The sequence below is a fragment of the Podarcis gaigeae genome (genome assembly GCF_964106915.1).
Source record: "Podarcis gaigeae genome assembly, chromosome: 5".
NCBI lineage: Eukaryota > Metazoa > Chordata > Lepidosauria > Squamata > Lacertidae > Podarcis > Podarcis gaigeae.
The window spans coordinates 4,245,316-4,272,808 of record NC_139681.1 but is presented as its reverse complement, the minus strand read 5'-3'; the positions used below and the strand labels follow the sequence as shown (position 1 = coordinate 4,272,808).

The 27,493-nt window shown below is 41.6% G+C and overlaps 1 protein-coding gene across 1 annotated transcript; it reads left to right on the top strand.

Annotated features, from left to right (window-relative positions):
* Positions 1–1,228: 1,228 nt before the first annotated feature.
* On the top strand, positions 1,229–22,177 carry LOC310844593 (1-acylglycerol-3-phosphate O-acyltransferase Pnpla3-like). The gene is made up of 9 exons (XM_083738789.1): positions 1,229–1,550; positions 8,006–8,238; positions 8,425–8,490; positions 11,952–12,161; positions 13,143–13,203; positions 14,524–14,742; positions 16,768–16,900; positions 18,030–18,146; positions 20,023–22,177. The coding sequence occupies exons 1-9, from the start codon at positions 1,358–1,360 to the stop codon at positions 20,306–20,308; spliced, it is 1,518 nt and encodes a 505-aa protein (XP_083594915.1). The 5' UTR covers positions 1,229–1,357; the 3' UTR covers positions 20,309–22,177.
* The last annotated feature ends 5,316 nt before the right edge of the window (positions 22,178–27,493 follow it).

Genomic DNA, 27,493 nt, shown 5'->3' with positions numbered 1-27,493 from the left:
ACTGGTGACTGGGAGTGGCCACTAGGACCACATAACACTGGTCCTGAGAGATCTGCAGTGGCTCCCAGAACGTTTCTGAGCACAATTCAAAGTGTTGGTGCTGATCTTTAAAGCCCTAAACAGCCTCGGCCCAGTATATCTGAAGGAGCATCTCCATCCCCATCGTTCTGCCCAGACACTGAGGTCGAGCTCCAAGGGTCTTCTGGCGGTTCCCTCATTGCGAGAAATGAGGTTACAGGGAACCAGACAGAGGGTCTTCTCGGTGGTGACGCCCGCCCTGTGGAATGCCCGCCCATCAGATGTCAAGGAAATAAGCAGCTATCTTATCTTTAAAAGACATCTGAAGGCAGCCCTGTTTAGGGAAGTTTTTAATATTTAATGCTGTATTGTTTTTAACACTCGATTGGGAGCCGCCCAGAGTGGCTGGGAAAACTCAGCCAGATGGGCGGGGTATAAATAATAAATTTTATTATTATTATTATTATTATTATTATTATTAGGAAGTGAAATGAAGCAAGGAGATACACACACACATATATATGTATATATTTGGTAAGGGATGCGGGTGGCATTGTGGGTTAAACCACAGAGACTAGGGCTTGCCAATCAGAAGGTCAGCAGTTTGAATCCCCGCGACGGGGTGAGCTCCTGTTGTTCGGTCCCAGCTCCTGCCAACCTAGCAGTTCAAAGGCACGTCAAAGTGCATGTAGATAAATAGGTACCACTCTGGCGGGAAGGTAAAGGGCGTTTCCGTGCGCTGCTCTGGTTCGCCAGAAGCGGCTTAGTCCTGCTGGCCACATGACCCAGAAGCTGTCTGCGGACAAATGGCGGCTCCCTTGGTCTATAACGCGAGATAAGCGCACAACCCCAGAGTCGGTCACGACTGGACCTAATGGTCAGGGGTCCCTTTACCTTTTCCTATATAAATTCCCTTTACCTGTGTAAATTCCCCCGCAGCATGCACTTTCCAGCCTGTGCCCAACGCGGAAGGTCCCTTTCCAACCCCTCCATCCTCAATAGATCCAGAGATGGAGACCTCAGCCGACCCGGCGCCCCGCTGGAAGCTCTCCAAGACCCACCAACTTAGAGAGCGAGCGAGCGAGCGAGCGAGCCAAGCAGGACAGGAGGCCCCGCCCCCGGCCTCCCTCCGCCCCTCTCTCTTTTGCATATGGCCTCCCATTGGCCGGCGCCCCTCGGGCCACGTTCGTGGCGGCGCTCCCTCTGCCGCCGGCCTTCTTTATCAGCCAAGCGCCCGACCCGGAGATCTCGCCGCCGCTTCCCTTGCGCCCGTGCGCGTGCGCGGCTCCTGGCCGCCTCCTCAGCCGCGCCGGGTCGGGACGGGAAGGCGGCCGCCGGGATGCCGGGCGAGGGCGGCGGCGGCGGCTGGAGCGTGTCGTTCGCCGGCTGCGGGTTCCTGGGCGTCTACCACGTCGGCGCGGCCAGCTGCCTGCAGGAGAGAGCCCCGCACCTCATCCGCGACGCCCGCCAGGTGTGCGGGGCCTCGGCCGGAGCCCTGACCGGAGCCGTCCTCGTCGGAGGCGGGTCGCTGGGTACGAGCGAAGGAGGCGCGCCTGCTCACCGCTAGTCTCACGGCCTCATTCCCCTCATTGCGGGGCTTTTCTTTTGCAATTATTATTTTGTAATTCATATTTTATAATAATATTATTATTATAAACGAAACATTGAGCTTTGGAGGCAGTAATAGCCAGTCGTAAGAGCAGGGAGAACAACCTGGTAATTGCAATAATCGCAACAAAAGCTTTTTTTAAATTAAAGAACGAAGGAGCGGCCGTGAGCTGCATCCCGTAGCTTAATGCAATGTTTGCTTTTTTTTGCACCGGACGTACGGAGTGGTTATTTTAATTACGATTTATGTATCCGATTCATTGGGCTCTTTTATGTTGCCGGTGGCGACCCAGAGTGGCTTCCAACTCAACCAGCCCCTGGAGGGCGTGGGCGAGGGATACACTTTATTCAGTTTATTAGGCGCTTTTATCTTGCCCAGGGGCGACCCAAAGTGGCTTACAGCTCAAAGAAACGGACCCCGGAGGGTGTTCACCCTAAATATGGAGAAGGGGTGTGTTTGTTTGTTTGTTTGTGTTTGTGGTTGAGGCTGTTGAAAGGGGAGCAAGGCTGCAAATGTCGGAATGAAAGTGCCCAGAATCTTGATCTAGGATCCGAAGCTCAACTCAGGTCTGAATAATGATGGAGAGAGTAACTCTGAATATATGGTGAGGTACTTGTGCAGCACAGTCTTAGACAGGTGGGAACTTGTGACTCAGCCATGTCTTCCTTTAATACAGGATTGAGCCCAAATGCCTCTCATTAGAAATCAAACACTGACGTCTAATGGTGGGAAAAGTTATGCCTTTTTGTCCTCTGTTAACGGAGTCATTGGGCAGTGGCGCGGTTAATTTCATTGTACAAAGGTTGTACATTGACAATAAAGGTATTATTATTATTTTCTTTCTTGAATTGGCAGGCTGCCCTTTGTACCTCAGTTTTCAAACGTTTTGGAAGTCAAAAGGTCTTCCAGAACGGATTACGTTTGAAAACCGAGGTACACAAATAGTGAAGTCAGCTATGCACCTGCAAGCAGATAAAACGCCTGCTAATTTCCCATCAGATTTCCATTTTAGCAAAGTTTTCCAGCTAGACTTCCAGGATTTCCCTGCTCTGTACTCAGTCCTTTTTTCCCTCACTCGCGCAGCAGGTGTCTGTCTGGGAAACCTATCACAGTAACATACTATGACCAAGCCATTGACCATAACCAGTGACTAAGCTGACCAAACTTGCCACAAGATTATAGGGTAGGGTGGGAACCAATATAGATGTTGATGAGAAATGATATAGAATCAGTGACCAGTCGTTAAGAGAGTATATATTGGTGTGTACATATGAGGCTATCTACTGCTTAGGGATGGGGAATCTTTGGCCTCCAGATGTTGCAAGAATAAAACTCATCATCCCTAGCCATTGACAGTACTTTGGCTGATGACAGTTGAAGTCCAACAACATCTGGAAAGCCATAGATTTCCCATAGGTTTGACTAAGGGTCAAACACTTGTGACACTTAATGCAATATTAGAAACTTCCATTTATTTTAAAAAAAGTTTGTGTGATTTTCATCTCAGCCATAGGGAGGGGAAGTTTAATCCTTCCCATAATCCCAACATCAATCAGTACCACTACCACTCCACAGTATTATTAGTTTGTAGTCCTTGTAGACTGAAGGAACATCTCCACCCCCATCACTCGGCCCGGACATGGAGGTCCAGCTCCAAGGGCCTTCTGATAGTTCCCTTACTGCGAGAAGCGAAGTTACAGGGAACCAGACAGAAGGCCATCTTGGTAGTGGCGTCCGCCCTGTAGAATAGATGTCAAAGAGATCAACTATATCACTTTCCGAAGATAGGAAATACATAGGGAAGCTTGTTCATGCTTAATGGTATATCTGCAAACCACAATAGCCGGAACACATTGGATATTGGTTAGTTCTTATACTCAGCAAACTAAAGATACCAAAGATCCTGAAGGAAATGAAAGTTCTTCTTATTCTTCAATTGAGAACACACCTGTTGGCAAATATAATTAGCTTTATTGTTGAATAATTTAACATGGCAGTTCTTACCTGCTTAAAAGAATTGTGAAGATGAGCATTTGTCTATGTATAGCCTGTACAGGCTGTTCCCTGCTGTTTTTTAAATTTTGTTTGTAAATGTATTTCAGTATAATTGGTTAAAATACAAAACAGCTCAAAGTTTTAGTACAAAGCTTCTTTATTTACTCATTACTCTGTTTGCTCCTCTCACAAGAGGGGAAAAACCTGATATACCAGAAGGAATATGAAATCCTAACATTTACCAAGTGGAGTTATGCTGTTGTTTGAGGTTCTGGTCACTCTTAGGGCTTCCTATCCTGCCTCAGGTGGAAGTCGCTGTCAGCTTTTGTTAGTCATCTTTCACTCCCAACATCCAATATTTATTTCAAAGTGTGTAAGTCACATTGATTTTAAATGACGCAATACTGGAGCCTTATTTAGTTAGCTTTAACTTGATTTATCCAAAGCATCTCCTTCCTTGGTGTAGAGTTTAGAGTGTTGCAGTCAAGACTTAGGCTACCTTTAAAGTGCTTTTCTCTTTAGTCTATGCCCAGTAACGCATGGCACAGGTTACAAGTCGGGGTGGATTGATGTATGTGTATTTATGAGTATTTCATTTAGTATAAGTCTAGACATTGATTAGGAAAATACTGATACACCAGCTAACCCAAATGTGTGGACAAATATTTGTGGATAACACAAATGGAACTGATACATTTTCTTTGAAAGTTGTATTTTGTGCAGTGTTAACAACCTACTGCTACTATGTACATTATTAAATAACCACAACAGTTCTCACTTTGACTGGTTTGCCATGGAGCTCCTCCTGTAATCTGCAGAATTTTGGGACATGTTTGAGAGAGCACACTTGGTTCACATTGAGTCCTGGCTTCACTGCTTCTCTGCCTGGACTGATACTGCACTTTTAGAGCTCACTCCAAATACCCTATATACCTTACTATATAGATCTGACAAAAAGATCTGCCCACTTAATCAGAGCACCTTTTTATCCCATTAACATTTTAAACCAATTAACTGATTTAAATATTGTAGCCTAATTGTGATAGTACCAGGAGTATTGTATCTAGTACTTGTGTGTCCACCATGCCACATTATTCTTACTCATTTGAAAGAGGGCAGGCGTGGCAGACTTCAAGCTTCCGAGCTTTGCTTTGTTTTTACAAGAACCCCAAGGTTTATCGACCAGAGCCAACTGCAAAACAGTGGCATGAGGGGTTGGAGGGCAGGTATATACTTGGAAGTAAGGAATTAATTTCATACTCGGCCTAGAAACCAGTTTTCAGTACTGAGCTCACAGTCTTTTCATCCAAAATTCAATTCCCAGCTTCACTCCAAAGCTTTGGGTTTCAGCAGCCTAAATTTTTTGGGGGGTGGGGTGTGTGGGGGGAAAGCCTTTTTCATCTTACTAATATTATATATTTATTTATAGCCCTCCTTTTTCTTTGAGGGCTTACATGTAAAGACAAGAATCACTAAAAACATAGAAAAAAACAACAAAACATTAATAGAATCAAACTATATACATATATAAAATCTGCTTAAAACATACCAGTATTTACAATAAAAGCAGCATGGCACAAGCTCTTCCATTAAAAGCAGTCAGTTCCCAAAAGCCTTTTGGAACAAGGTATTCATCTGTTGGCGGAAGACAGCAAGGAGGCAGTCAGTCTAGATTCTCTAGGAAGGGAGTTCTAGAGTCTGGGAGCAGCCACCAAGGAGGCCCTCTCCTGTGTCCCCACCAAGCATGGTTGTAAGGGTGGTGGGACCAGGAGAAGGGCCTCTCCTGAAGATCTCAAAACCCGGGCAGGTTCATACGGTCTTCCAGATAGATTGCACCTAAGCTGTGTAGGGCTTTATAGGTCATAACCAGGACTTTGAATTGTACCTGGAAAGTGCCTGGTAGCCAGTGGAGCTCTTCTGACAAGGGAGTCAAAATATATGCCCTGTAACCAGCCCTGGTCAGCAATCTGACCGCAGGCCTTTGAGCCAGTTGAAGTTTCTGAGTGCTATTCAAAGGCAGCCCTATGTTACAGTAATATTTATTAAAATAATAAAAGTCAATCCCTTCCCTCTTGTGCTGTCTTCTGACATGAAATGGCATAATAGCATTTTTGTGAGTTGTAGCATGCTGAATTGTGTGTGAAAATCTTAGTTAAGTACCTTAGAGGATTAAACTCTTATCCGTTGAAATGTTGCCTTCACTTTTTAATTAGTGTTCCATTTAACTGAAAGAACATCCTTTCTCAGCGACTAAATATAAACATATGCATATTAGAAAACCTGCTTTGAGCTAAATTAGGTTTTATAGTTTGGGGAAGAGTGTTCAAATTTAGAGCTAAGCATTCCGAAGGACCTGTTCTCCACATTTTATTTTTTATTTGAGTTTTCCTGCATTAGTTAAGAAGTTGTGTGGGCAGATTCTCTTTCACTGTATTTTCCATTGCTAAGTAACAGTTATAATGGTCTCCCACATTTAGCTAGATTTTTCTTTGCGTCAGATGGCATGAGAAAAACTGAGCAACACCAGGAAGAAAGACTTGGTTGCTTATTGCATAGTGCACAGAATTTGATAAGTACCTCCACCTTTTAAGGGTGAAAGTCCATGGCCTTTAGTTGAGAGCAAACTATTAAACTGTTAAAATAACTTGTATGGCCCAACCATTTAGATGCACAGGTGACAAGTAAACAGTTTTCAAGCACTGTGTTCAGAACACAGGGAAATACAACCATGAGAAGGTGTACATTTAATTACTGGTAAAAACCGCACCCCCAGCACTGCTTCCTAATGCCACCCACTTTCCTTACCCCCAAGTAGGAAAGCAGCTGGTAGAAGTGATTGGTTTTTTATGGCTTACTGGGAAAGGATCAAGTACACCTTCTGTCACTGTTCTGATAAATTGTGCACCTTTTATGGCATTTTGATGATAGATATAGACAGACAGACAGATAGTTTGGTGCTTAATGGCTGCAGTGCTATACACCAGGGATTTGGAAAGTGGTTCTTTATATACCTTTGGGCTACAGCTCCCATCATCTCTGACCATTGGCCAATGTAGGTGGGGCATTGTAGGATCTCCAACAACACCAGGAGTTCCCCATGCCAGGAAGTTAGTCCTTTTGAGCTCAGTGAGGCTGACTTCTGAGTAGGATTGCATAGCTTGGTAAAATGTACATGTCAATTAGATTTCACCACCAATATCAAAATTAGTATTTTTTTGCATTATGAAATGAAATATAAATTCTATGCAAATCTACATTATAATCCAACTTTCACTGATTGGTAAAAAATGTAATAACTTATTATTTAATTAATCATATTCTGTCTGTATTGACCCCTTCAAGATGTTTCAGCTCTTTCTGTGCCCTGCATTAGTAGGTCAAATTCCTCTTGGAAAGCTGAATTTAACTTCCTTTCTGGACATGAAATTGATGAGCAAAAGATAAAAAGCAGCCCTCATAAACTGGTAGTAGTAGTAGTTCATTTGCTGTCTTTTGATTGGGTGAGGAAAATAAGCTGAGACTCAGCTGACATGTGGGACGATTAGTCCTCTCCCCTGTAGAGAAGGTTACTGCAGGACATTAACCTATTCCATTTATTGGGCAGCTCTTGGGGAGAGAGAGAGAGAGAAGGAAACCTCTGCTAATGCCTTTAGATTATCAAAGTACCAGCAATGACTGATCTAAAATACAATATTTAGAAAATAGTTTGGGAGTGTACTCTTTTCAGAATAGTTACACAAGTCCTTGGGCAGATAGCAGAGTTTGTTTAATTTGGAAAAGTATTATCTCTTCTAATGAAATGCTGTTATTAAAATGTATTTTCAGGCCACCAATTGCAAATAAATAAATCAGTGAATGGTAAAGATACCTAACATACCTTTAGTGTGTCATGGCCCCATATTCTTTTTTTCCTTATTTACTTATTATTAGAGTTTGGATGCTTGCCAGTTGACTGGTCAAATAATGTCAATTGACTGGTCAATTCATTGAGGTCAGATATTCCCTGACAGCGATGATGCTGTTGACATTTGAAGAACTGGCTTGCTGTCACAACTTAGCATAACTACATTTCAGAATCTATTTTTTAATAGTTGAAATGACTTTGATTTTTTTGTTTGTTTTAATCTTGTAACTTCAGGCTGACCCTGTCAAATATAGAAACTATCTGGGAAATTGTTCACTCACCTAATACAGATAAAAGTTGTAATAATTTGTTTTTTGAAAGGTTATAGCTTGTGCTCTGAACTCATGCTGAGTTTCAAAGGCACACCATGGTCAAGACCCCATGGCACATTCTGATCACAATTTTTTTCTTTTGTGACCCCTGACATCTGTTTTAACCAGTTTGGTTTCCACAATTACATGCAGTAATGTATCTTTCAGCTGAAGCTTGTGCAGATGTTCTGGGTCTAGCCAGAGAAGCAAGAAAGCGAAATCTTGGCCCTCTTCATCCTTCCTTTAACGTGATGAAGATTATAAGGGATGGACTTTGCAAAAATCTTCCTGAAAACACTCATCAGTTGATATCAGGGAAACTTTCCATTTCACTTACCAGAGTGTCTGATGGCAAAAATGTGATGGTATCCAACTTTAATTCCAAAGAAGAAGTCATACAGGTATATTCTCATTTTAACCATGTTAATAATGTTCAGAATATTTCACATTTGTCTCAACCTTATTTTTAATTTGTTTCCTCATATTCCTTTTTAGAATTTGAAAATGGCTGTGTTAGAGCTTTACTTTGGGGAAATGTTCCTATTAGAAATGCAGTATGCAACTAACCTTTCTTTTCTTTTTGACAGGCTTTGCTTTGTAGTTCATTTGTGCCTATATATTGTGGCCTCATCCCACCTTCGTTTAGAGGGGTGGTAAGTAGCTGCTCATTCTTCCATACTATAAACCAGCATGAGAAGGCTGCTGCTGATGATGATAGAAAAGGTGGGAAGATGTAAATCTTGCCATTCTGATGTCTTCTTTGCTGTGTGTCCTTCATATACATGGCAAAAACATAGTTCCAGGACAGCTTCATGTGAGAGATAAGAGACTGAAATGCTGTCTTTACAAAATTAGCATTACAATGTAATGTAACAGGTGTTTTAAGGAAACCAGATATTAATTCTTTAAAAATAAAATCTATTTGGGGCTTTTGTTTTTATTCTTCTTGTGCATCAATTTGAAGATGGAAGAACTAAGGAAATAGGATGCCTCTATTGGCACACAATAGGGTAGCGCTGTGGGTTAAACCACAGAGCCTAGGGCTTGCCGATCAGAAGGTCGGTGGTTTGAATCCCCATGACAGGGTGAGCTCCCGTTGCTCAGTCCCTGCTCCTGTCAACCTAGCAGTTTGAAAGCACGTCAAAGTGCAAGTAGATAAATAGGTACCACTCCAGCGGGAAGGTAAACGGCATTTCCGTGCTCTGCTCTGGTTCGCCAGAAGCAGCTTAGTCATGCTGGCCACATGACCCAGAAGCTGTACACCGGCTCCCTCGGCCAGTAAAGCGAGATGAGCACCGCAACCCGAGTCGGCCACATCTGGACCTAATGGTCAGGGGTCCCTTTACCTTTACCTATTGGCACACAAAGTATGTAGGGTGCCACATTGCATGATATTGAATGAAGCAGAAGGGTGTGCCTCCTGCCTGGCCATGTTGTCCTATTATTAGGAATCTGTGAACAATCCTTGGAAGTTCATTGTATGCAAATCTCTTTATTTGTGCACTCCATGGAGCACACATATCTGTACATGAATATGTTACATGGTACATATGCACATAGATTTAGCAATACTGACACACAGTAGTTTGTATCTGGGCTTGGGCTTGTATGTGTTGGTTGAGAACTGTCTTGCAGAGTGCCCGAAGAAGCGATCTTAAAGATGAGAAGCTAATTGTTATCCTCTTAATTGTTTTAAGGTCCTTTCTTAAGCAGTGTATTTCAAGGCCTTACGTAGAACTTGAGGAATCCTATTAAAGGCTGCCTGCATCTTAGTTGAAAGGAAACATGGAGATGTTGATCTTTGCTAGTGTGGTTTTGCCCTCCTACTTTAGTAATAAGAAAAGAAAAAATGATTCAGGTCAAGTATGTGCACATTCCAGATGTTTAAAAAATAGTGCTGATATTCGTGTGAAAGCTTCATGTGACTTTTTTTTTACTTCAAAATCAAAACTGTGAAGATTAACAGTCTGTGATTTAGTGATAATTTTTTTGAAAAGCCTGCTGATCTACATTTTTTTACAAGTCTTATATTCATCCATTTTTACTCTTTAAAAGCTGAAATCCTATACGAGGTGCAGAGTAGCATATTAGACTAAATCCATGGTTCAGGTTAATCTGGTTGCTTTGCCCTCGTGGCTGGACAATTATGTTACCTAAAAGGATTTAGTTGGGTGACAAACATGAGACATGCCTGAAGGCCTACTTAATTTTATGAATTGGCTTTGCCACTCAGTATTGGCATAGAAACAAAACTATAGGAGGAAGTGTGCAGATCGTGCAGAAGCCTGAAGTTCTCACGCGCAATCCTGACATCTCCTTTTTGGGATCTTTTGACGTAGAGGCCTGGACACTCTAGAATTTGGCGCCCTGAGAGTTAACAAGGACAACAAAGATAGATCTAAAGTAAATTTTATTGTATCAAAAGGAGAATTAGTAAATATGATAATCAGTAAACAACACACTAACAGTAGGCTAGGTTTGCAAGCGTTTGACATGAATAAAAGAGATTGAGCAGGAAAAGAGTGTGAGAGGAGACTGTTGCCTGGATGAGGGAAGAGGTTGGCTGAAAGGGTGAAGGTGGTACCAGATGGAAATTGGTGCTTCTTTGCTCTAGAGAGAGAAGGGGAGGTGGTAAGAGAAGAAGAGGTAGCTTGGAGGGGTTTGCGGAGCTTCAGGAAAGTTCTTTAGGTAAGAATCTGAAGAATCAGGTGGGATACTTTTGGGTGGCAATGGGTCACGAGGGAAGGAGAATATGAGGTTGTTGGTATGAGACGGCCAATGAAGAAGAAAAGGGCATTGCAAGAGGAAGAAAGAGCAGGTCTGGCTGGGAAACAGGGACCGATTGGGCTGGAAAGGGGGGGAAAGTAAGAATTTGGCCAGCTGGCTAACTTGTTAGGGAAGAGAGAAGGGGGGAGGTTCTGAGAGGCTGGGGTTTGCTATAGTGAAGGTGAAGAGGCCTCTTCAGCAACAGAAAGGGACTAGAGACAGGAAAGGAGAAGGGACAGGTAGAGTCCACGGGAATCTTCCTGTGCAGTGACATAAGGTATCTTTGAAACCTGAAAGATTTGTACCTCTTAAGGTGAAAAGCATCACCCTTTATGCTCAAGTTGGACTTAAAAATAAAAACAAGGACTGCAAATCCTGTCTTCCTGGCTATGACCAGAGGTTAAAGTTTTTAAGTGGCACCAGTCAGGAAGAAATTGTCCTAATTGTCTGAGAGATGGCTTCTAAAATGCATTTTCATTGTGCTTTCCAAGTGAGATAGGGAAAGGAGTTTAGCACATCTTTTGAGATCTTTGGCTTATTGAAATGACTTGATTAGTAATTGTGGGGAGGGGGAGGATGTGACATTTGGGGTTATCATACAGTCATTTAACAATTCTAGGAGTTTGATGTTGTTTTATTTAACTTTAAAATTACAAATGATAAAGGAGGGTGGCAGATAATTTACAGGAAAGGAGACAGCAGAGGTGTTTCCTCTCAGCTTGCTTGAAATGTGGTCTGCCTGAGTTGCTGTAATGACTGTAATGGAGGCTCTCTCCAGGCCGCTCCTAGCCAAAACCTAACAGCTTCCTTGGGTATAGGCAACCTTAGCAAAAGCTGGGTTTTTAAGGCTGATTTGAATCAAGAGTATGCCCTTTGCTCAAACTAGGGTGAACATTGGAACCTTGGTTGGGGAAGGGGCAGGGTGAGAAGGATGTGAGCCCTATGAAACACAAAAGAGAGTTGTATGTTTCCTTAGCTAATGTTTTCACCAGGGCTGAATTTAGCCTCTAAGTATGGTGCATGCCAAAAGAGAGCCCATAACATTGCTTCCAATGTTGCAGAAGCTGCTGGGCAGCATATAATCTGGGATGTGCACCTGCACATTTTCAGACATTACTTGCGATCCCGAGGTGCACAAAGCTCTGCTGCTGTTCTGAGCAATGGCCTGTGCTGGGTCAGTACCTGCTCACATATAATACTACCACTGAAAGGTGTGGCAAGTGGAAATACTAGGCTTCCTTTCTGAAGTTGCAGAGCAAGTCAGCTAAATTTTGCTTTAAGCAAATAGATTCCTTATCTTTCTTTCTTTCTTTCTTTCTTTCTTTCTTTCTTTCTTCCCTTCCCAAAGCGCTACGTCGATGGTGGAATAAGTGACAACTTACCTCAGTATGACTCAAAAAACACCATCACAATTTCACCTTTTGCTGGGGAGTGTGACATTTGTCCCAAGGGCAACTCTGCAAACTTCCATGAAATGAACTTCACCAACACCAGCATTCAGTTTAGCCTAGGGAACATCTACCGTTTAACTCAAGCACTTTTTCCTCCAGAACCCAAGGTATGTATATTCACTATTTTCTCTTACCCAATTGCTAGTTTGTTGGCATGTATGTTCCTACCATGGAATGCTAGACAAATGCTAGACAGATATGTTCCTACCATGGAATGCTAGACAGATGCACCCCTCCAAAGGTATAGTTGTGTTTAAATTTCTAATTTTTTGTATATATATAAATTTATAGCCCACCTTTCCTTCTAGAAGCTCATGGTGGCATACATGGTTTTCCCACTCCACATTTAATCTAGATATTAGAGGATGACCACGCGCTACTTGAGTGCATCTTAGGGGCACTTTTAGTAAATTCATTGAGAGCAGTTCCTACTAGCAAGGAACAATGTAAGTGGTGGTAACCCTCCTCAGTTTGCAATATTGGGGTGGGAGTTGAGCAATGATTGGGGCAGATTTGGTGCAGTTAAGGTTTGAGGAAGGAGGTGTGCAATGCTCTACGGTAGTGTAGAATTGTTTTCTTTCATTATGATAAAGTGCTTACTGAGCCTTTTGGTAATGTGTCAACAGAGTATTAACTGGTATGAGATGCCTTTCTGTATGTTGCTCTTTGGGAATTTTCAATATTCTCTATTTTTCTGTGAACAAGGTGATGCTTCCCCTCCCCACCCCAAAAAAATAGTCAAAAATTGGGGTTTGCCATATACACAGATTTATATGGTAAGTCTTGAGTGAGCTGGTGGCTCCTGGCAGCTCCTGAGTCCTGAGTCCTCAGAGCTGGCTGGAGAGGTGAGGCAGTGCCCAGGCAAGGAGGGAGCATGGCCACAGTGTGAGGCGAAGTCAGGCGCAGGTTGGAGAAAAAGCTCAACAGCTTTTTAGCTGATTTCCCACAAAACCTGAACAACTGTAAATACTGATTTCTTTATTTTGGGCTCCCAAAAGTAGGGGTTGTCTTATACATGGGGTTGTGCTATACACGGAAAAATACGGTACTTCCTCCTGTTTACTAGTTTTTTGTAACCTTATTTTCAGGTGCTAGGAGAGATCTGTGAACAAGGCTATTCGGATGCTCTTAGATATTTGAAAGAAAATGGTACGTCACTGTGATTTCAAATATATAATATGGTGAACAGAATGTCAGTCACAATGTCATGACAGGTCTGCGCATTTTTGTATACGGACAAAAGATGCTGACTATGGTTGCTCATATCTTTGTAACATCGAGTTCAGATTGCACACTCGTGTTGGACTGTTTTTCAACAATGTTCAGAAACTTCAGCTAGTTCAAAATATAGCTGCTAATATCAGCTGGAACCCAGCATATATAGATTCTACATTGTAGATGTATAGGATCATCTTCATTGACTCCCAAACTGTTCCTGAACCCAGTTCAAACTGATTATATTCTTTGACTTATTTATTAAATTTATATACTGCCTTTCATCCATAGAGCTCAGAGCGGGTCACAGCATAAATATTTTCTCCTAAGCAGTTGGAGACTTGGATATTGGAAGGATTCTGCCTTCCCATGTGATCCTACCTATGAACGTAGCTTATTATCTGTGTTCACACGCTGCAGAAAGTGTGGTCCAGGGAAAATTCAGCAATGACTATATATCATCTGAGGCAGTACAATTGTGGCTTCAACTCTACTTGTATAATAAAAGTTTGTGCCATGCAATGCGGACAGTGTTTTCTTTCAGAAGTGGGTGATGCTAGACTTGCCAGAGTCTTATCATTCCATCTGCTTAGTATCATGTTTTCTCGATACATGATGCAGCTGCGGGTATCATGAGCCATTTCCCCCTCAAGGACTTGGAAGACTAAGGTGACTTTTGGTTTATATAACTGTGGCCATACACTTTGGGAAATGGATAAATCTTTGTTAGAGAGTTGAGCTTGGATTTAAGTTTCTTAACATCATTTCAGTGGGTCTACTCTAAGTATAACTTATTTGGCATGGCACAATGGCCTGAGCCTACTTAATTTCACAGAAATTACATTGACTTTTACAATTACAATTACAGGCAACCTTGTGGTTTGTTCTTGAGAATCCAGTATTTTTTTCCTGAACACACATGGCTTAGACATTCTAACTCTTACCAAAAAGATCCAGGAGCAGCTGTAGTTTTGCTGTTTACTGTTTGTCAGTGATAGGATTCCACTTTTAAGAGATTTCTAAGCTGACTGTGCTCATTTCCATCAGTTTTTCTACTCTTGCGTTGCCCACTTCAGACAATATATGACCTTCTTTCTTCAAGATTTGAAAGTTTATACTAGAAGACTTTTCAAATTAGGAGTAGTGCAGTCTTTATGCCCTCTTCCAACTCTGTTTTGCAATATGGTGCCGGTCATGATCTTGAATACAGAAACACCATCACATTAGAAGCTGTTTTTATTCTGTCTTCCTCAGGTATACTGTATGATTCAGTTTTAGTTGACTTGGCCTTAACAAAGGAAAACCATCAGGAATGTGTTCAGACCCCAGATTATGCTGATAAAAAAACAGTTGCAGCAAATGAAGCAAAAAAAGAGATGAAAGATGAAGAAATGCTTATTGATCAGCTGCAATTAGCTGCCTGGCCATTGGATGGAACCATTTTTGAGAATCTACCTCCTAGACTCCGGAAAGGTAGAGATTTAAAGTAACCTCATTTTTATTGTAAAACTAAGTTTCATTAAATTACTCCAGTAATTAGTAATGATACTGTCAATGCATACAACATTGGGTATAGTCCAGCCAGAATTCAGCACTTGTAAATCCAACATGATTTCAGCGGGAGAACATTTAGCACATTCTTAAATTTCTCCCATTGAAATCCATGGTACTTTAAAGTGTTTGACTTGGGCTGGATCATGACCAGTGCTTTTAACTGCATCTGTAGTGCCTTGTTTCTGTAACATAGTGAATTGTATTAACTCTGGCCAGTTATTATATACTATGACAAAAGTTTGTTTTTCAGTTTATTTTTGCTAATCATCTTTACATACTTTAATCTTATGCATAAAATAACTGAGAAACCTACTGTTGCTACTTATCAGCGGCATAGCATAGGTTGCTGGTGCCCGGGGTGGGCAAGCCACCGATGCTGCCAGAGCGTCCCCCCAAACCAGAGCCAACAGGGGCTGTGTTGTGCCACCTGCCCGGCCGCACAGGGGGTAGCCTGGAGCCAGTGTGGCTCTTGGGCAAATCCTCTCGACACCTGCAGAGAAGAGGGCCAGGCCAGGCTGCGCTGGGGTTACCCCTTGCCAGCCTCCCTCTGCCTGAACCTGCTCTCCCTGGACTGCTCTGCCTCCTTCACCAAGCCGGGGATCACTACAGAATCTGGCGCCTGCATGGGGGTACCTGGTTGCGCCCCTCAGAATTTTGCACCCGGGGCCTCAGCCCCCCAGCCCCCATGATACTTATGGCTGGACAAATAATAAACATTCAGTACAGAAGTATCTGGAATACTGTGCAAATTGATTTAGTAAAACAGTTTAAGAACTTGGGTATATATTTGTGCATCACAGAAGAGTCTTCTTTGGCCACCTTTGAATGAAAGTTATTAATGTTGGAGGCTAACTAAACCTTAGTGCAGATGTGGCTTTTTGGATGCACATGGAGAAGGAGTGTACCTATCAGATAAACTGTAACAGAGCAGGTGGGGTGAGGAGGAGAGGGAATAAGCCAGGTGGACTACAGTGGTACCTCGCAAGACGAAATTAATTTGTTCTGCAAGTTTTTTCGTCTTGCGAATTTTTCGTCTTGCAAAGCACGGATACCCTGGGTATTAACGGTTTTAAGAAAAAGGAAACAAACTTGCAAGACGTTTTTGTCTTGCGAAGCAAGCCCATAGGGAAATTCGTCTTGCGAAGCAACTCAAAAAACGAAAAACTCTTTCGTCTTGCGAGTTTTTCGTCTTACGAGGCATTCGTCTTACGAGGTACCACTGTAATTCCTTTCTCTTCCTTGCTTGGCACTTGCCCCTCACTCAGCTTCCTGTCTTCCATGTTCAGAAGAGGTGGAGTTTTATTCTAAGGCTGTAAGGAAAGAAAAACAAGTAAATTGCAAGGAGAACTATCCAGTGAATAAGCGGTTGAATAGAAATCTTGGTTGAGTTGTGCTATGAGTGAGCAAGAAAATAAATGTTTTTTCAAAGCTTTTGAGGGCCAAAATGCATTGCTTTTTCTGAATTAAAGTTGTGGGAAAACATATTTTTATAATACAAAAAGGTTTTGAGTGTAAGAGAGTAAAAAAATCCTGTTCTTGGAGGATCCACCGCTGCCTTTTTTCACGAGTCTGTTCTGATTGAAAGGAAGGAAACTTAGAATAGTGATTCACAGAACAGTGACACAATGAGGAGCCTCTTCTGATTGTATATCGACTGCATGAGGAATTCTAGGATAATCAGATTCTACATGAAGCAGACTTGGTGGAATTACCTGTCCCCATTAGAAGCCGACTGAACATTACTGAAATTTATACCAGCCAGATGGTGATGAATTGGCCCGTATGTATATAGGAGAGTACTAGGTGCATTTAGTTGAGTTCTGTCATGAAAAAGCCTGTTGTGGGTTATCTAGCATGATTCCAGGCAATGCTTCATCACTCTTGCAGAATCTAAAAGCCATTATGTTTATGTTCAGTTGAGATTAATGACTGTATAAATGACAGCATTGCAGGAGGCTTGTAAAGAGAAATGTGGACTCTATGCTCAGCTTTCTAAATTTCTACCAATGCGACTGATGTCCTATGTGATGCTGCCGTATACTCTGCCAGTTGAGTCAGCATATTTTGTGGCCTTAAGGTGAGTGTTAAGAATGGAAGTCTGCCCTTGTTGTACTAGTGTTTTTATATAGCACATTTTCTAAGGGCTCAAAAGCCTTACAATAGTTCTTTTTTTAAAAAAATTCATATGTATTCCAATTTTCTTATAAAAATTAAATCCTGCTAGACAGGAAAGTATTAACCCTGCATTGCACTTGGGAAGGAATGAATGAGTCGAATACTGCTGAGAGGTACCAATATATTTAGGTAACTTTTGTAGTCATGGCTAAAGTTTGATTGAACTGGAACTTCCAGGCTCACAACTTAACCACTATATTATTCTTAAAACGATTAACTGAAAAATAGTAGATATATTTTCTTTTCCATGTGTGCTTTTTGGGTTCAGTTTCATAAACTTGGAATGTGCATGAAGCTTACTTTTAAACCCTATATTTTAATTGATGTGTATCTCCAGATTTAACTGAGAAACTGGCTGTGTAGGGAACTCTGTTCAAGGAGTTTGCAATGATAAAGGCCCTTTAAAACGTAGCAGTAATATTCCCAAACCTGCTGTAGAGAAAAAACTAAAAATTAAACACACACACGCGCTGTGGTGTAAACCACTGAGCCTAGGGCTTGCCGATCGGAAAGTCAGCGGTTTGAAACCCCGCAACGCGGTGAGCTCCTGTTGTTCGGTCTCAGCTCCTGCCAACCTAGCAGTTCGAAAGTATGTCAAAGTGCAAGTAGATAAATAGGTAAAGTGGCTTTAGTGCAAGTAGATAAATAGGTAAAGTGGCTTTAGTCATGCTGGCCACATGACCCGGAAAAACTGTCTGTGGACAAACACTGGCTCCCTCGGCCTGTAAAGCGAGATGAGCACCACAACCCCAGAGTCGTCTGTGACTGGACTTAACTGTCAGGGGTCCGTTATGTTTACCTTTTTATTGTGTTTAATTATAAACCACATTGAGACCTGTGAGTATTGGGCAGTATATAAATTTAGTCAATAAAGCAAGCAAGCCAAGTTTTAGGTGGGGCAGATTAGCTGATGTCCATAAGAAGCATTAGTAGAATGGCTCTCCTGTCTCTCTGCCTAAAGTCCTTCCCTCCCATATGGCATTTTCTCAAATCAGGGTTCTGCCTGAAATCCTATTATTTATTCCTTACAGATTAGTAGACTGGTTTCCTGATATCCCTGATGATGTACGATGGATGCAAGGTCAGCTCTGTCAAGTTGTGGGCACAGTATATTCCAAAGCAAGAAAAAGATTACTGAGTATTCCCAGGTATATCTTATGCTGCTACATGCTTCATGCTGCAGATTTGTCAGGTGCAGACGTAATATTTCAAATTGCTTAATCATTGTGAGTGTGCTATGGATCTATCCACTCCCTCTCAATCATTCCATGAACACCCATTCCTTCTCTTTTTGTTGGTAGCCACGGTTTAGTGTTACGTTTGCAATGAAATTAACACTGACTGTGGTTTAAAGTAGATGTGACATTAAATGTAAGCAATTCACATGCAATTGACTTTTAAAAAATCTTTTATATGGCATATGTAATCCATTTTATTCTGATTAACAGCTCTAGTATTAGTTTTTGTAAGTTGTACTTGCCCCTTGTTCTTGTGATTCACATCTTCATTTAAAGAAACTTCTCTCCCTCTGCATCTCTTACTTTTTAAGTAAGTAGCCTCCCTCTCACAACTTTAGCTCTATCTCACTACATTAGAGTATCAATGCTCTGACGCTCGTCTGTCTGCGCTAAAAAGCTGTAGGAAATGATGCAGAACAAAAGGCAGGCCACAAGACAGCAGTCATGCAAGTTTCACTGCCTTTTTTTTAAAAAATGGGGCTACTTTTTGTATAAGAAATGTGTGGTATTTGAGGCATACCCAAGAATAGTAATTGATGTGTGCATGCAAGCACTGTGAAATACAGGATTGCACACTCTTGGAATGTTACAATTACTGGTGTCTCTTCAAAACCCTCTTTCTACCCCTGTTCTCATCCATGGCTGGAGTATGTGTTAAGATGCCACCCACTCCCCATTTTATCCATTAGCAAAAACTTGGAATAGGTTTAGACATTTTTGCTAAGGAAATGGTAATTTGAATAAAATCACTAAACCAGGAATGACCACAGGAAAGAATTGTTTGGCTGCTTCCTCTCCCCATCCCCACCTCTCTCCTTTGCTAGCATAAAATGAAGAGTAGCAAAGAGTCGTGAATTACATAGAAAACTATTAAAGCTAATAAATAGAAACTTAAATAGCATGAATGAAATTCTAGTTAAATCAGAGTTGTTTAATTAATTGACACAGGGTAATCCTATATAGTGGTACCTTGGTTCTCAAACTTAATCTGTTCTGGAAATCTGTTCCAAAACCAAAGTGTTCCAAAACCAAGGCACGCTTCCCCATAGAAAGTAATGTAAAATGGATTAATCCATTCCAGACTTTTAAAAACAACCCCTAAAACAGCAATTTAACATGAATTTTACTATCTAATGAGACCATTGATCCATAAAGTGAAAGCAATAATCAATGTACCGTACTATGAAATAAATAAGGCAGTATTGTAGATGATAAAAAATAAAATTATTTTTTTTCTCAACTGCACTGATGATAGTCATTGTTAGCATGGGGGGCTTTTATCCATTTCCGCAGTCACACAATCAGTCAATCAATCAATCAATCAATCAATCAGTAGCTGAACTGGGTTCCACGCAGTCACAAAAATAGATTAACCGAAAAAGCCTCAAAAACGCAAAATAAATAAGAAAAACAAAAGCGCCAAACTTAATCCGTTCCAGAAGTCTCTTTCACTTCCAAAATGTTCAAAAACCAAGGCACAGCTTCTGGTTGGTGCAGGCGCCCCAGAAACAATAGCTGACAACTGCGTTGGATGTTCGGCTTCCAAAAAATGTTCGAAAACCGAAACACTTACTTCTGGGTTTTCGGTGTTTGGGAACCAAGTTGTTTGAGAATCTAGGTACCACTGTATAAATATGTTTTCAGTGAAGATTTGTTTTTTTTACAAAAAACCTATTCAGTCATTTACTGCTGATTGGATGAAGATGGGGAGCATATTCCATCTTTATATATGATAAAAATCAAAAGTTGCTGAAGAGTCACTGAGATTTATTCTTCTTTTTTACAGCAAGGAAAACAGTGCATTGATTAGAAAGTGTCAGAGTGGCCCCCTGAACACGAGTCTTCACTCTTCTTACTGCCCTCCTAAAATGCCTCATTCTTCCACACACCTTGAAGAGTGGCTTTTGGATCTTCCCTACTGTGAGGACTTGGTTAAGAAAGAAGCTGCAGTGGGTATAAATGAAAGCTTGGACTCCATGCCTCCCTTTTTTATGAGCTCTGAAGAATCTGGAGTGGAAGTGGATTTTGACTCCTCCTCGGAGAAGAGTTTCCAGACTGCCTGTGAGGACTAGCTTAAGAACTGTGGGATAGACAAAGAAATCTCAGTCTTGGAGGCATCAGTTTATCTAGCAGATTGCCAAACAGTCTTTTGGAAGACTGGCTTACACTAGATGACAAAATGCCTTTGAGGAATCTTTTGGGGAAAGAGAAATGTGCTGTTCTGGTCCGGCTTCCTGATAATGACTAAAGGATTAAGAAAACCCTAGTGCAATAGAACATGGTTTACCCAAACAAGATTTTCAGCAGGGAAAAAGTGATCCAAGTCTTCTGATTTCTATTGGGACAAAGCATTTTTAGCAAAACCACTTCATTTTAAAGTATTTAACTTTTATAATATTCTTCTTGTTTGTCTTCATATGTGGCGTTAGCACTTGAGCAAAATCAAACAGTGTGTATTCAGATGACTGTGGCATATAGGAATTTTTTGGGAAGGCCTCTATAATTTTACTTGCCTTATGCATGATACTTGTGGGAATTGTTAACATCAGTTACACTCCTTATCGTAAGGCTTCATTGTTTTTCAGAAATATAGTACTTAGGAGGCATTGTGTGTTCTAACAAGTGTGGTTCCCCCGCCCTCGCTGAGTGATTCTTTCTCCCTCATTGGGTTGGAGAAGCCGCAGATGTAGTTCAGAATTTAGTGCAATGCACATGTGCCACTCCATACCAGAGAATCCTTATGGGCTGAATTCAATCCCAATAAACAATACTTTTAACGATGTTTTACTGAAGGAATCTAATTGTAGACCATTTTCTCTTAGAGCAGGCAGTATGGTGTGGATCAATGGAAGTATCAGCTGCAGATGCCATCAAGTCATGGGCTGAATGATTTACCTATCCAAATAGCTGAGACATTACAGTGTGATTTGTAATTAATGAAGCTTAAAAGCTTCTTATTATTTCTTGTAATCAAGCAGCACTGGAAGCTTTTGAAAACAGATTAAAATCTGAAAAATGAACTGTATATGGCTTCCCTGAAGTAATCACAGAAAACATTCTGTTCTCCATTGCACTAAATTCAGACCATTTTAGCCCAGTCTTTACTAACCAAAAATGTGCCAATATGTTTTTTCAGTTTTATTATAGGTTAGGTCTTAAGTTGCCTAACACATGAGAGCTGACAGTAGTGCTGAATCATGAATAAGCTACTTTTCAAATTGTTTTAATTTTAGAAGTACATGTGTTAAGATAAATAGCCTCTCTGAAATCTGGATACCATATTTGATAGTGATGCTTTGAGTATTCCTTACCCACCATTATTCATCACTTTAAAGTGACAAGGATACTTATTTATGGCGCAGGATTTACATTGCATTCTCCAAAATGGTAAATGATTAAGAAATGCTGGTCCCATAGGCTGCTGATCACCCTCCCCTGGCATGGCACTTGGAGGACTTGGTCTGCAGTCTGCAGTGATGCTGTCTTAGCAGAATGGCCTAAGAGTCATTCAAATAGATTTTGGCTTTGGAGTCTATGTTAGGAATGAGGTGGCTTATATTTTGACAAAAATCAAAGCCTTCATAAGAATGGGAAGTCTTGTGTATTTATTTTAATTATTGACTATGGGCAAGTTTAATTCTGTCCAAGCATTTAGCAGTCTTTCAGCTATGACTTTATACAGTGAAAACCGAAGGAAGTGCTGTTTTTAGAAAAACAACAACAAAGCTACATTTTAAATTTTTAACATTGCGAAAACTTTCTTATTTATATCCTTGCTGGTGCTATTTCATTCAAGATATAGACATAAATGAGTTATTTTGTGTGATCACTGATTGTATGCTTTATTTTAAAAATCTTGATTGCATTTCCAAAGTGGGCCAGAATATTGTTCCAATCGCTAATGTTTATATAAAGCAGCAAAATAAAGAGACAAAAATGTTTTTGGTGTCTGCTGTTTATAATAGCAAACTGAATTTAAGATAATTGTGGTTGGAAGGAGGGAGCTCAAGGAATATATTGTATTGTAAAAGCAGCGGCTTCCAAATTTTGGGGGACCATTGCCCTCTTGGTGTCGCTTACCTTACCCTATATAAAGCATTATTCAGAACAGTGATAAATTCAAAACAGTAACAATTAATTGTACATTTGTTCACAATCCAATTATCACTATTTAGTTTAACTATTTCAACAAAATTATTGAACCTGATCCAATGATACCAACTTTTCAAAGACTATTAGTAATTTACATCACCAGAATCCCTCCTGCCACCCCCCCCCCCCCACATAACCCCACTTTGGGAACCACTGCTTTAAAGTTTTAAAGTCTTTTAAAGAGGTTGTATATTTAAGCTATGGAATTACAAAAACCGAAGCCTGTATTTCTGTTTCTACCATTGTACTGAAGAGCCATTGAAGCCTCTATGAGGCTTCGGAAAATATTTAAAGATTGGTCCCTGCTGTTGCTGACAAGACGTGCTTCTCCCTCTCCGTTCACTGAAATTCATAGTGAACAAATATCTTAAATGATTTCTACCTCCTGTTCTTATAAATTATATATTTTGAAAATGAATAGAAAGCTTAAAATTCAATATTCCAAGGTTTGTATTTCTTCTATGGAGTGGCAATATTTTTGAGATTTATATTCTGCCACATTATTACACAAGACAAGGACATCTTTTACATGGGAAGTATCTCTTGTAGCCTTTGCGCTCCATCTGCGGTGGTTGGAAAAAAATGTGTCTGGCAGGGATAAAGATAACAGGTGGAGATGTTGGGTGCAAAGTATGTATGTACACACCTTAAGGGATTATAGCTGTACTGCAATAGCTATCTCAAGCAGAGCCCTTGGGTCCAGAGTTCTTTTCTCAACTTCTCTAAAAGCTAAATGTTTTTATAGTAACAATGTAAATTCAGTGAGGCTATGGTTTTCAAAAAGTTTTTTTCGGTCTGTTTGGCTGGCAACATTAAACTACAATACTTGCTATTTATGTTATATTCTATTCAACATGAAGAACAATTGATAATAATACTATTATTTGTTGATCACTTTGTAATGAAAGAGAAATGTCCCAAAGCAACTTAAAATAGAAGCAAAATCAAAAGTCAAATTAAGAATGATGTACAATACACAGTACAGTGGTACCTTGGGTGAAGTACGTAATTCATTCCGGAGATCTGTTCTTAACCTGAAACTGTTCTTAACCTGAAGAACCACTCTAGCTAATGGGGCCTCCCACTGACGCCGCGCCGTCGGAGCACGATTTCTGTTCTCATCCTGAAGCAAAGTTCTTAACCTGAAGCACTATTTCTTGGTTAGTGGAGGCTGTAACCTGAAGTGATGTAACCTGAAGTGTATGTAACCCGAGGTACCACTGTATCTAAAATAATAATTGAACAATATCATAAGGACAACCTCCTATCCTCCAAAAAGACTAACACAGCAGTAGAGGCTAGCACAATCATAAAAGGCCTAGGTAAACAAAAAGGCCTTGCAGGTAGAAACTTAGAATTATAGCACCAGGCATGTTTCATGGGGGCATACATTCAGCTGCACAGAGTCACTCCTGAAAAAGCCTCTTCTCGTCTATTTCTTCTGCATTTTTCTCAGATGAGGCACATAGAGAAGCAACACTGATTAATATTGCTGGGGCTGGACCGGTTCATTTTAGCAGAGGCTTAGGATTCCTGAACTATGTGAGGTTTTGTAAGTCAAAACCACTCTTTTAAATTGAGCCTAGAAACTAATTGGTAGCAAGTGCAAGCAGGCCAGAATCAGTGTAATAAGCTGAGATCTTCTGGTCTCTGTAATCAAACGGCTGATTTCTACACTAGCTGTAGTTTCCAAACAGTCTTCAAAGGAAGGCCCCATGTATAACATTGCGGTAATCTAATCTACAAACGATAAGAATATAGGCCACTAAATCTAGATTATACCTGTGCAAATACGGTCAAAGCTAGGCCACAAACTCAAACCGGCAGAAGGTTTCCGTGCAACCATGTACACTTATGCCTCTAGCAACAGCAGTGGATCCAGGAATTAAAGAATGGCATGGTTGGGAAGGATCCCAAGGGTCATCTAGTCCACCCCCCCCACACACAATGCAGGAATCTCAACCAGCTCATACAGGACAAATGGCCAGCCAACCTCTGCTTAAAAACCTCTGCACATGTCTCTCTCCATGCTATATACCTGCTCCTTTAGCGGTAGTGTGATCCCTTCCAGAACAGGTTGGACACCCATGCAATCTAGGAAATTGCCCCAAAACTGCCTCAGTCAGTCTTTCCCAGATGGAGCTTCAGTTTATTGCTTCTCATCCACTCTTCTACCAAGGCGAGGCACTGATCCCCTGCCCGACTTACAGGTGTCAAGGAGGTAGAGCATAAATATACTGATGAGAGCACACGCCAAACCTCCAGTGACCCAACGTGTCTGTCTCTCCACCGTCTTTTCCTTTCCCTGTTCCCTCCTGTATTTATTTAGGGAATAAACCTGTGGGCAGGATTTTGCTTTTTCTTTTACAAGTATATTTTGAATAGAGCTTTTTATGCACTGCAATTTACTATTCAGCTTGATTTGCTTTTGTTTTGAAAAATTAGTGTTTGGATTCTAAATACTGCCCCCCCCAACTGCATGCATGGCCGGCTGCTATACATGTTGATGTGGAAATAAATCCCCATAAGTTGCATGCACTTAATCATTCATACATTTTATTTAGTAGAGAATAAATGAGGTGTTTCATAACATGGAGATAAAGGTAAAGGGACCCCTGACCATTAGGTCCAGTCGTGGCCGACTCTGGAGTTGCGGCGCTCATCTCGCTTTATTGGCCGAGGGAGCCGGCGTACAGCTTCCAGGTCATGTGGCCAGCATGACTAAGCCACTTCTGGCAAACCAGAGCAGCGCACGGAAACGCCGTTTACCTTCCCGCTGGAGCGGTACCTATTTATCTACTTGCACTTTGACGTGCTTTCGAACTGCTAGGTTGACAGGAGCAGGGACTGAGCAACGGGAGCTCACCCCGTTGCAGGGATTCGAACCAGCGACCTTCTGATCGGCAAGTCCTAGGCTCTGTGGTTTAACCCACAGTGCCACCTGCGTCCCTAACACGGAGATAAGTTGCCTTTAAAAACTATTAATGTTTTTACATATTAAGGTATGGGCTCATACCTGTTTTACACAGGTGAACAGGAACCTATGAGGACTCTCTCAGATGAAGGATATAATGCACCCAAACTTAGAAAGCACATGCTTAAATTGAACCAAACTCTGGCTAAATAGAATCTAAAAGAGTGGCCTAAAATGTGTGCATTTTCAAGCTACACATTTTCAAATGTGTGTATTTTTGCTTTGGGCAAGATAAAGTGATGTAATACATTTAATAAATAAAAGTAACAACAACAACAACAACAACAACAATGTACGAGTAGGTGGGACTGAAGAAAATCTTGGCTCTACACCAGGAGTCTGGAGTGCTTAGAGCCTGCTATAAAACTACAATTGCCACAATGCTTTGCCTGAAAGTTTTGGGTGGGGCAGTGAGTCATCTCAGTGGCTGGTATCTGAATACGGCATGGGTGTAAGTTTGGGAGCCTTTTGCCTTCTGCCAAGGGCCCAATCACAGGAGGATAGGTGGTTGTGAAAAGACTTTGGAACTTTATTGGGAGTCACCCAGAGACAATTTATTCCAACAGGCTGTTTGGGAACTGACTACATACTTTTAATTACAGGTCTGGTGCTGTGCTGTTTTTAATTGTAATGATCTGCATGTTTTCATTGGATTAAAAAATAGAATGGTTTAATTCTATTCATGTTTCATTGCTTTTTTAAAACGATTGTCCCATCTTTCAACTGTTATTATTTCATCTGCAAGCTGCCTTGACTCCATATCAGGGAAAACAGCGGCGTATGTATGTATGTATGAATAAATAAATAAATAAATAAATAAGGAATTTCTGCTTGTGAGTTCCAATTGCAAAGTCCAGCATACAATTCTCTTGCCATGGAGATGCCCGGGGATGGATTGACCTATGGATAATAAACGTTAATAGCAACTTTATCAGAGAAACATGGAGCTTCTTGGTACTTTTAGTACCCCAATTTCATTTTTGCCTTCGGTAGAAGTGAAATCTGTCTGTGGAATGTAGAAACGCACTGTTTTTACTTTAGGCAGCAGAAATAAGAAGGTAGCGGCACAGTAAAAAAAGCGCTTGCTCTTTCTAATTTTGTGTTTTTGGGAAAAAAATTGTGTTTTTATTTCAAGCAGTAAGGATGCAACGGAGAATTGCAACAAACAATGCAGAGTAAGGTGGCGAGTAAGTCAGATCTTTTCTTGTACTCCTGTGACAGCAGGAAGGAGAGGGACCCTGACCCACAGGGCGTGTGCAGAGGGTGCAATTCTCACGACAGGAGGTGCAATCCCTTCCATCGCAGGCAGCGCCAGAAGACAGATCGACACGTGCTTTTGAATCGTGCTGTTGGATGCGAAACGCGAGCGACGGATTGGGACCGCAAAGTGAAATTTTAAGTAGATTGGCCTTTGCCTGCTGCAAACCTGCGTGTGGCATGTCTGTCTTTTGCGGTTTGGGGCTTGGGATCCAAACAGCTATGTCTCAGCCACTCACCGCTAACCTGCAAGATGGCTCTGTGGTCTCATGGGGCACGACTCTCACAATCCTGTAAAGGCATTTAGCGTGGCAATTATAAAAGCGCTATTTAAAAAACTTCTCTTTTTAAATTGGAGCTAGACAGCACAGCAGGCGCTTTCGCGCCGGCTCCCACCTTTTTGCTGGAGCCGCTTCTTCCGGCGACACCAATCCGCCCAATTTCCACGGTCAGCTGCCCAACTAACCCGGGGGGGGGGGACAGACGTAGGGTTCAGACGTGAACCCGAGAGATGGGGGCACCGGAGGCGAAGCGCATATCGGAGGCGAAGCTCATCTGCAGAAGCGAAACAGGGTCCGCTCGGGTCCCATATCTGACGCGTGTTGGGATTCCTGCATGGCAGCGGGGTTGGTCTAGATGACCCTCGGGGGTCCCTGCCCACTCTTACAACTCCTGTGCGCCTACGGACCCTGCTGCCTCCTCTTGCCGCTAGCTAGTTCCCTCATATATCCCGGAAGCTGGCACCTATTCATCTCTCTTCACTTTTATCTACGGTTTCGGCGCCCTTCCTTTCCGTGCGCGCCTCCTCCAGTCCCCGCCCCCTTCCGCCCCGGCCTGGCCAATCAGACTCGCTCGGGAAGGGCGGGGCGGGCCC